Source organism: Atheta coriaria, unplaced genomic scaffold, assembly GCF_025399875.1.
Source record: "Atheta coriaria isolate IRGN ID8LTWV9N9 unplaced genomic scaffold, Caltech_Dcor_3.1 hic_scaffold_1_pilon, whole genome shotgun sequence".
NCBI classification, from domain to species: Eukaryota; Metazoa; Arthropoda; class Insecta; order Coleoptera; family Staphylinidae; genus Dalotia; species Dalotia coriaria.
The window spans coordinates 1066910-1077956 of NW_027045443.1; the positions used below are offsets into that span (position 1 = coordinate 1066910).

At 33.7% G+C, this 11047-nt stretch overlaps 1 protein-coding gene and 1 long non-coding RNA gene across 5 annotated transcripts; one reads left to right on the forward strand and one right to left on the reverse strand.

Annotated features, from left to right (window-relative positions):
- Positions 1-598: 598 nt before the first annotated feature.
- Positions 599-5460, forward strand: LOC135790110 (xaa-Pro dipeptidase-like). 2 transcript variants are annotated; one of them, XM_065300166.1, is made up of 5 exons: positions 599-632; positions 2329-2366; positions 4828-4926; positions 4987-5135; positions 5204-5460. In XM_065300166.1, exons 3-5 carry the CDS (start codon positions 4906-4908, stop codon positions 5259-5261), a joined length of 228 nt encoding a protein of 75 aa, XP_065156238.1. In that variant the 5' UTR covers positions 599-632; positions 2329-2366; positions 4828-4905; the 3' UTR covers positions 5262-5460. The 2 variants fall into 2 exon arrangements, with proteins under 2 accessions (XP_065156238.1, XP_065156245.1); XM_065300173.1 differs by lacking the exon at positions 599-632 and adding an exon at positions 2000-2206.
- A 2513-nt stretch (positions 5461-7973) lies between these two features.
- On the reverse strand, positions 7974-9008 carry LOC135790379 (uncharacterized). 3 transcript variants are annotated; one of them, XR_010547743.1, is made up of 6 exons: positions 8957-9008; positions 8794-8845; positions 8465-8680; positions 8303-8354; positions 8139-8190; positions 7974-8026 (listed from the first exon to the last, which is right to left on the reverse strand). It is a non-coding gene; the product is annotated as an uncharacterized lncRNA (long non-coding RNA). The 3 variants fall into 3 exon arrangements; XR_010547746.1 differs by having other exon boundaries at positions 7974-8048; XR_010547749.1 differs by lacking the exon at positions 8794-8845 and having other exon boundaries at positions 8957-8990.
- Between the last annotated feature and the right edge of the window lie 2039 nt (positions 9009-11047).

An 11047-nucleotide genomic window follows, 5' to 3' on the forward strand; every position in this document is an offset into this window, starting at 1 on the left:
ATTATTAAATTTTAATAGCAAACAAATAATTTCAATTATTGTCACAATTTTATAAGTAAAGCTCTGATTGCAGGAGTGATGGAAAACCGTGGCAGCCTGGAAAAAATTCCAGAATTTGCAGTGCACATTTTGTTGGGGGTGAAAAATCTAACAATCCACTCAATGAATCTTATCACCCAACTATATTTCCTCTAATATACGTAAAAAAAAAGAAATTCTAATGCAGGTTTACGAGCTGAGAGATTGCGAAAACGACGGGAAAGAATTTCATCTGCAATAATTAATACAGCTCCAGCAGATGCTGCAGTTGATGAAATAGTTGTTTCTGAGAAACATGATATTGGCATACAAACAAAAATATTTTTTTGTCGACATTTTTTTTAAATGTTTAATTATTGATAATATATTCAATAATAAAGTGTAAACATTAGCTTGACAGGTGTAGCTTACCCACCATTTAAAAAATAAGCCACGAGGCGGCGCTAAGGTAGATACTTTACTAGCGTATTGAAAGTTTGTTTTCTCCCATGTGTGAATATAATATTATCATATTGTATGAAATGTTTTTGTTTTAACTTATGTTTTCTTTTAATTACAGTACTTGCTGTACCCTTGCAATCCGAGGAGCATTGGTAAGTTTATAATTAAGTTATATTATTCGATTAAATGTTTTATCACATTTCACCTGCGTATTGCAATAGCCCGCGAACGGGGGGCCGGGCGTATATATTTCATTTAATGGTAATATTGAAAACGGATCATATTGTGAAAAACCATTGTGAAATGTTCCAACTTTTTATCGGATTCTGATAGCGCACGAGGGGTTTTGTTAATTTTTTTGTTAATTTACTTGAGTCTCATTCGGTATACCGTAGCAGGGTGGCGATAGGAGTGACTTGTGTTCAGAGCACCGTAGGGGGTGAGGGTAGAAGTGAATCGTATTCGGGCACCTTATGAGGATGAATGTGTAGCTGAATTTCATTCGCGCATTTTTCTTTTGAATTAAAATTTAATTACAAAATGTTATAGAAAATTGTCCGTAGATTAAGAATCTGCGATATGTTCCTTTATATCTCTTTTAGTTTGCAAGATATTCGTAATTGAAATAAATCTTCAAAAATTGAAAAATGTCACCTTGTTGCATATTTGATAAATGTGTTTTGAATATTTTTAAGTTGATAAATATTTTCGAAGGTTAGATGGCGCTACGATGTACGATTTTGCATTAAACATTGCTTGTTGGTGGTAGTGAGTGCACACCGTGTCCGTGTGCGATCACGCGATTTCGCGCAAGAGATAAGTTTGTTTACCAGCAGGTATTGAATAGTTCGTGGAATCAAAACACACCGTTGCTGTTTATTATATTAGCATCGTAAATAAGCAAATATTCTGCAATTCTTTCATGAATATAACTAACAATTTTATATTAATTCTAATAGTTTATTATAAAAATTATCAAAGATACAAACATTTTTATTATCAGCAGATAATTACGGACTAATGTGTTACCTAGTAAACGAGAAACGATGCATGTTCAAATTAAATATCACTTAAATATTTAATGTAAAATCTGGCAATCTGTCAGCATAAGAAATCAGAATTACTCAAATCGAATTTTAATTTTTTATTACCTTTACTAATCTAAATTTCGAAACTACTGTATCATTTATAGATGGCAATAGCGTGGACTAAAAATTTTAAAACAAACTTGTATTGTTCATTTCTACGAGCATATTTATCAGCAAGCGTGAACCTTCGACACCGAATCGTGTTTATTGGAACACAATATACACTTTCTTATCGCATTGCCGTGTTTCGTCTTTGCCAGCACCTCACGGCGCATGCTGCTGTATCTTAGTTTAGTTTTGATCCAAGGTAAAGTGCCAAATGCAATTCGTGCACAACTTCGCGTGCAATCGACGCGCCGGCCTTGCGCCCCTTCTGCTTTCTTATCATTAACTGTTCGCCGTTGCTTATGCAGTTTGCTGCCAGTTTCGTGCGGGTATCTGGTTGATCCAATATTTTACGCGACTCTTATTGTTTGTCCGGACATCTACGTACTTTCCAAATTCGCATTATATTCGATCATCAATCGTCTATAGTAATGTAATTTACTGTTTGCGCGTTTATTTTCCATAAATGCCGGTTAAGTGTATCGCCCCCATGTTGATTTGATATTCATCATTAGGATGAACCCATCGTACTGGTATAAGTCACTTTTAACTAAACAGCCCAGAGTGTTTGTTTTTCTCCGCTGTGTGATTATAATAGTACTAAATTATTTTAAATGTTTTTGTTTTAACTTATGTTTTCTTTGTTTATTTACAGTATTAGCCGTGCCTTGGAGTCCCATGAGTTCTGCATTGGTAAGTTTATAATTCAATTATATTTTTCGTTTTAATTTCTGCGTCTTCTATTAGTTTGTATTTACGTTGTTTAGATTTATCGCGTTCCAGCGCGTGTTGCAAATATATAAGGTAGTCGCGTACTCGACTGATACATCTCAAAATTAACTGTTTAGTTCTTTGAAAATTTGTTTGTTTTTATTTAAGTATAATTCATCGATGGGACTAACATCAAACAAAAATTGCTGATTTATCAACGTTTGCATATAAACAACAATTTTTGTGTCGCGTTGCCATCTGCTCATATCGCATGCAGTGTATTTTAGTTTGCTTTGATCAGATATATCCCCCCGGAACAAAATTATTTTTAATTTTTACCAGATAGCGAATTTTCCAATCTGTCATATTCTCTCATCCGTTGGTCGCTTGCGATTTTAGTTTAAAAGAGGGCAGCGATAGAAGTGACTTGCATTTAGGGCACCGTACAAGGGTAGCGGTAGAAGTGACTCGTGTTCAAGGCACCGTACGAAGCTAGGGGTAGATGTGACGCGTATTCTGGGTACCGTACGAGGCTAGCGGAAGAATTGACCAGATTCGGGGCACCGTACAAGGGTTGCGGTAGAAGTGACTCGTGTTCAGGGCACCGTATGAAGTTAGCGGTCGAAGTGACTTGATTCAGGGTACCGTACGAGGGTAGCGGTAGCGATTTCCGTTTTAACTAGCCTCTCTTATAGAGAATAGCCCGTAGAATATTCTCTGCGCTTTGTTCCTTTTAGTTTAAGAGATATTCGCGATTGAATAAAATGGGCAAAAATTGCAAAATGTCACTTTTTAGCACATTTAGTCGCGTTTTTCGACCATTTACTGTAGGAAATATAATTATTTTATATTTTCATCTGATAGAGAATTTTCCAGTCTTTCATAATCAACAATTCGTTGGTAGCTATCTCGTTTAGTTTAAGAGATATTAATTTTTAAAAATCGTTGAAAAAATGTATCAAGCACCCCCCCTTGGCAATTTTTTTCTTAAGACTTATAATTTCTTCGCTCAAATTTCCTTTTTAACTACCCTATCTGATAAAGAGTAGTCCGTAGATTAAGACGCTGCGATCAGATCTTATTTATCTCTTTTAGTTTACGAGATATTCGCGATTGAATAAAATGGGCAAAAATTGCAAAATGTCACTTTTACCACTTTTAGTCGAGTTTTCGACCTTTTACTGTAAGAAATATAATTATTTTATATTTTTATCTGATAGAGAATTTTCCAATCTTTCATAATCAACGATTCGTGGGTTGCTATCGCGTTTAGTTTAAGAGATATGAATTTTTAAAAATCGTCGAAAAAAAGTATCAAGCACCCCCCCTTGGCAATTTTTTCTTAAGAATTAAAATTTCATCTCTCACATTTCCGTTTTAACTATCATATTTTATAGAGATAGGGTCGTAGATTAAGATGCTGCGACCAGATCTTATTTATCTCTTTTAGTTTACGAGATATTCGCGTTTGCATAAAATGAGCAAAAATTGCAAAATGTCACTTTTAGCACTTTTAGTCGCGTTTTTCCACCTTTTACTGTAGGAAATATAATTACTTTATATTTTTATCTGATAGATAATTTTCCAATCTTTCATAATCGACGATTCGTGGGTTGCTATCGCGTTTAGTTTAAGAGATATGAATTTTTAAAAATCGTCGAAAAAAAGTATGAAGCACCCCCCCTTGGCAATTTTTTCTTAAAAATTAAAATTTTATCTCTCACATTTCCGTTTTAACTATCATATCTTATAGAGCTAAGTTCGTAGATTAAGACGCTGCGATCAGATCTTAATTATCTCTTTTAGTTTACGAGATATTCGCGATTAAAGAAAATGGGAAAAAATTGAAAAATGTCACTTTTAGCACTTTCAGTCGCGTTTTTCGGCCTTTTACTGTCGGAAATGTAATTGTTTTATATTTTTATCTGATAGAGAATTTTCCAATCTTTCATAATCGGCAATTCGTGGGTTGCCATCTCTTTTAGTTTAAGAGATATGAATTTTTAAAAATCGTCGAAAAAAGTATCAAGCACCCCCTTGGCAATTTTTCTTAAGAATTAAAATTTTATCTCTCACATTTCCGTTTTAACTATCATATCTTATAGAGCTAAGTTCGTAGATTAAGACGCTGCGATCAGATCCTATTTATCTCTTTTAGTTTACGAGATATTCGCGATTGAATAAAATGGGCTTTGCGCTAGGAATTGTAGTTTGTTTGTGATAACTCGCGAACGCGGTGTTACAATTAGTTCGAAATAATTTTCCTAGATGCTGAGTTTAATTCTGTATCCCCCTGTATTGAAATTTATTGCAAGAAAATTCCGTAACGCGAGTTATATTGAAAGTTGTGTGTGTGCGCCGTAGTACTCGTTGCGCTAGGAATTGTAGTTTTATTAAGCAGCTTTAAATTTGAACATCACGACTAATATAGCTTTGATTCTAGGAGTCTCTACTACCGCCACCTTCGTACGGTGCCTTGAATGGGAGTCACTTCAGTCGCTACCTTCGTACGGTGCCCTAAATGGGACTTTTTATGGATCCTGTAAGTATAATTAATTTAATTTATGTATATGTATATTTCATTTACATATATATTTTCCAGTTGGATGAAGCATTGGCAATTCCTGAGATGCCCAAATTTATCAATAAGGAGCAAGTTGAGAGATTCCGTGGTACTGGTAGAGTGCGTATTGAGGATGATGTTTTGACTACTGAAAATGGATGTGTCAACTGGACTAAAATACCCAGAACGTATGTTATATGTTGGCAATTTATAATATTTTATATTTTACTATTCTGTTATTCTTTCTGATTTATAGTGTCCACGAAATTGAAGATTGGATTGCCGGTGTTGATGATGATTCCAAACACGATTGAATGAATTTACAACATTTTGAAGCTGATATTGATATCATATTATGTATCTAGTGAAATGGTATAAAAGGGCATTATATAATTGCATATTATTATCCTGTTTTCATGCATGTATTGTTAAAAATGCTGTATATATTGAGGAATTGAGTTTGTGATTCTACATGTTTGAATAAAATTGTTGTTTTATATTTTTGACTATAAATTTTTATTGTTTTATTTGTTCCAAACGGGGAACATAGCTCGCAACATCGTTACTCCTTTAATTAATTCATAAATCCCTTAAACTTTAATGGAAATGTCGCTGCTAGATATGGAAAATAGTTCAAAATCAATTTTATATTTTATCAATATTAATTTAAAAACGGTGTCACTAGTGCCATCTATCCATGAGTAACTAAACTACGTCGCTATTCGAAATGACCTGCTACTCACCAGCCTACTGCACTTTCTGCGATCCTAATATTCAAATGAATTTTGTTACCAATTTCAATGATTTCTCGACAAAATTTGTTGAGAAATTTGCTGAAATGTTGCTGCTCATCAGTCTGTGGTATTAGGAACGCAGAAAGTGGACATAGGCAGTTCCCGCCAGATTATTATATGTATTATTTTAATTTGTTTCGGTACATATTCAATTTTTTCTATAAAATTGCAAATAGGGCCTAAACCGTTAATGCTAGCAAAATATTTTACTAGAATAATTGATATAGAATTAAATTGTCTATCAGAATCCGAAATCAGAATTTAAAAATTCCAATATTTAATATACAACATAAAAAAGAAAAATGTTTTGCCTTTTTTATGACGAAATCTTTTTTCAGCAAATGCAGGTTCAGTAATAATTGAAATTTTTAAATTCTGTTTTCGGATTCTGAAAGTAGATTAAATTCTGAATCGGAAACCAGCAACACACTTATAGATTAAGGCCCTATTGGCATGTAAAAATCAATTAATTAAAAAAAACATGCAAATAGGGCCTAAACGATCAATGTTAAGAAAGTAATTACATAAAAGTCGATATAGAATTTTTGCTTACAGAATCCGAACACAGAATTTAAAAATTCCGAATATACAGAAGCTGCACTTGATGAAAGAAGATTTTTAAACATTAATTTTTCCCGCCTCTACTAGTTACCGCCGAAACTTTATCAGCCTCCTCTCACTTTCTGCGATCCGAATACCAAAAGTCGAGTTTCGACTGTTTCGAGTCCAAATTTTGTGTCATTTTGCCTCTCAGAGTCGACAAAATAAAGATTGAATATTAGGATCGCAGAAAGTTGAGGAGGCTGATAAAGTTTTCGCGGCAACTAGTAATGTGCTGCCTCTGGTGGCGACGGACCGAAGCTCAAAACTTTCGGTTGTTGTAGTTTCTAATTGATAGATGGCACTAGCATGCACTTTTCAAAATAAATGGTTTAAGGAATCGTTAAATACGTGATCAGATAGAAATAACAAAAACAATTATAATTAGAAAAACTTTGAAATATTCTTTATTAAAGAAAACACACAAGCATACATTTTGGGAGTCAATTTGTGTAATAATCACAAAATTTATTTAAGATAATGAAATTTATTACTAACAATCTGATGCAAGAATGGTCCTTTTACGATGTTAGAGTCAGGTGCAAAATCCTAAAACAAGCAAAAATTAGTCCTTCGAATATAAAAATGCAATTTTGGGGTCAATTTGTGAGATAATCACAAAAGTTATTATGGAAAATGATAAAGAAATTTAATACTTACAATCTGGTGTAAAATGGTCCTTCTACGATGTCAGACTCAGGTGCAAAATCCTAAAACATCAAAAATTAATCCTGCGAACATAACAATGCAATTTTGGGGTCAATTTGTGAGATAATCACAAAAGTTATTTAGGAAAATGATAAAGAAATTTAATAGTTACAATCTGATGCAAGAATGGTCCTTCCACAATGTCAGACTCAGGAGCAAAATCCCAAAACCATAAAAATTAGTCTTTTAAACATAAAAATGGAATTTTGGGGGTCAATTTGTGAGATAATCACAAAAGTTAGTTAGGAAAATGATAAAGAAATTTAATACTTACAATCTGATGCAAGAATGGTCCTTCTACAATGTCAGACTCAGGAGCAAAATCCTAAAACCATCAAAAATTAGTCTTTTAAACATAAAAATGGAATTTTGGGGGTCAATTTGTGAGATAATCACAAAAGTTAGTTAGGAAAATGATAAAGAAATTTAATACTTACAATCTGATGCAAGAATGGTCCTTCTACAATGTCAGACTCAGGAGCAAAATCCTAAAACCATCAAAAATTAGTCTTTTAAACATAAAAATGCAATTTTAGGGGTCAATTTGTAAGATAATCACAAAAGTGATTTAGGAAAATGATAAAGAAATTTAATACTTACAATCTAATGCAAGAATGGTCCTTCTACGATGTCAGACTCAAGAGCAAAATCCCTAAAACACGCAAAAATTAGTCCTTCGAACATAAAAATCAATTTTGGGGTTCAATTTGTGAGATAATCACAAAAGTTATTTAGGAAAATGATAAAGAAATTTAATACTTACAATTTGATGCATAAATGGTTCTTCTATGATGTCAGATTCAGGTGCAAAATCCTAAAACAAGCAAAAATTAGTCTTTTAAACATAAAACGCCATTTTGGAGGTCAATTTGTGAGATAATCACAAAAGTTATTTAGGAAAATGATAAAGAAATTAATTACTTACAATTTGATGCATAAATGGTCCTTCTATGATGTCAGATTAAGGTGCAAAATCTCTTAAAGCAGCAAAAATTAATCCTTCGAATACAAAAATTCAATTTTGAGGTTCAATTTGTGAGATAATCAGGAAAGTTATTCTGGAAAATGATAAAGAAATTAATTACTTACAATCTGATGCAAGAATGGTCCTTCTATGATGTCAGAGTCAGGTGCAAAATCCCTAAAACAAGCAAAAATTAGTCCTTCAAACATAAACATTTAATTTTGGGGTTCAATTTGTGAGATAATCACAAAAATTATATAGGAAAATGATAAAGAAATTAATTACTTACATTCTAATGCAAGAATGGTTTTTCTATGATGTCAGACTCAGGTGCAAAATACCTAAAACCAGCAAAATTAATTTTTAACCATAAAAATGCAATTTTGAGGGTCAATTTCTGAGATAAGCACAAAAGTTATTTAGGAGAATAATAAAAGAATTTAATACTTACAATCTGATGCAAGAATGGTTCTTCTACGATATCGGGCTCAGGTCGTAAATCCGTAAAACAATCAAAATTAGTGCTTCGAAACACAAAAATGCAATTTTAGGGGTTAATTCGTAATATAATCACAAAATTTATTCATGAAAATGATAGAGACATTCAATACGTTCAATCTGATGCAAGAATGGTCCTTCTACGATATCGGGCTCACGTCGTAAATTCCTAAAACAATCAAAAATGAGTGCTTCGAAACATAAAAATGCAATTTTAGGTGTTAATTCGTGAGATAATCACAAAATTTATTTATGACAATGATAGAGAAATTCAATTCTTACACTCTGATGCAAGAATGGTTCTTCTACGATATCGGGCTCAGGTCGTAAATCTCTAAAGCAATCAAAATTAGTGCTTCGAATGACAAAATGCAATTTTAGGGGTTAATTCGTGAGATAATCACAAAATTTATTTATGAAAATGATAGAGAAATTCAATACTTACAATCTCATGCAAGAATGGATCTTCTACGATATCGGATTCAGGAGGAAAATCCTAACACAATCAAAAATTAGTGCTTTGAAACACAAAAATGTAATTTTAGGGGTTAATTCCTGCAACAAACAAATACCACCCGACGGAGAATTTAATTCCGCATCTCTATACACCACGCAGATGTTACTGAGCCGCCTAGATCGCGCACAAACCCGAAAAAATACAAACATTTCTCGAGAAGGCGACCAAGATCATCCTTTTATGCAAATTTTCGCGGGTTGCAGACCGAATTCCTACAACAAACAAATACAACCCGATGGAAAATTTAATTCCGCATCTCTAAACACCGCACTGAAGTTAGTGACCCGCCTAGATCGCGCGTAAACCCGAAAGAATACAAACATTTGTCGAGAAGGTGACCAAAATCGCCCTTTTATGCAAATTTTCGTGGGTTGCAGGTCGAATTCCTGCAACAAACAAATACCACCCTAAGGAGAATTTAATTCCGCATCTCTAAACACAGCGCTGAAGTTAGTGACCCACCAAGATCGCGCGTAAACCCGAAAAGATACAAACATTTCACGAGAAAGAGTGACAAAACGCACACTTTTATGCAAATTTTCGCGGGTTGCAGACCGAATTCCTATAACAAACAATTACAACCCGATGGAAAATTTAATTCCGCATCTCTAAACACCGCGCTGATGTTAGTGAGCGGCCTAGATCGTGCGCAAACCCGACAAAATACAAACATTTCAATTCACCCTTTTAGGCAAATTTTCGCGGATTCCTACGGTGCCCTGAATACGAGTCACTTTTACCGCTAGCCTCGTATGGTGCCCTGAATCGAGTCACTACTATTGCTACCAAAACCACCCGACGGAGAATTTAATTCCGCTTCTCTAGACGAGACTGTTAGTGTGTGAATTGTATTTGGCAGTTTACCTTGGATCAAAACTAAACTAAGATGCAGCAACATGCGGCGTGAGGTGCTGGCAACGACGACACACGGCAATGCGATAAGAATGTGTATATTATGTTCAAACAAATACAATTCTTGTGTCGAAGGTTCACGCTTGCTGATAAATATAGAAATAAATAATACAAGTTTATTTTACAATGTTTAGTCCATGCTGTTGCCATCTGTAATTAAAGTAGTTCCGATTAGTAAAGGTAATAAAAATTAAAATTCAATTTGCGTAATTCAGATGCTAACAGATTGCCAGAATTTAAATCAAATATTTAAATGATATTTAATTTGAACATGTATCGTTTCTCGTTTACCAGGTAACACATTAGTCCGTAATCATCTGCTGATAATAAAATGTATTAGAATTAATATATAACTGTTAGTTATATTCATGAAAGAATTGAAGAATATTAAATTTACGATGCTAATATAATAAACAACAACGGTGTGTTTTGATTCCACGAAATAAAGATTCGATACCAGCAGGTAAACAAACTTATCTCTTGCGCGAACTCGCGTGATCGCACACGGACACGATGTGCACTCACTACCACCAACAAGCAATATTTAATGCAAAACCGTACATCGTCGTCCCATCTAGCCTTTGAAATTATTTTATCAACTTAAAATATTCAAAACACATTTATCAAATAAGCAACAAGGTTGATATTGCAATGAAATTGAAAACAACGAAAGTCATACCCGAAACAAACCAGTATTAAAGTAAAGTACTGAAACAGAAAAACGACGCGTGTTAGAATTGCCACTATGCTGCTTACTTGTTAAGTTGGACATAGTTCCGATCATAGCGAAAATATACACTTCTGCTAAGAGCAAACGTAGATAACACATATTCGAACTTGTCAGTTGTATACATATATCTAACTCCAATGCTCAATATCATAATAATTTATTAGCCAACGGTGCATTTACGTACCAATAAAGGCACCACTATTAAAATTGCTTCCCGCACAAATTATTGTTAGCAAAATACTAAACACGTCTCTTGTCAGTAAGCGCCGATGTTTAGGTCGATAATTATACAAGATTATAAAATGTCATGCAGTTCTTTGAACTGAAATCAAAGAAAGAAAGGTGGCGAGCCGCATGTAGGTAAAACGGACTGAAAC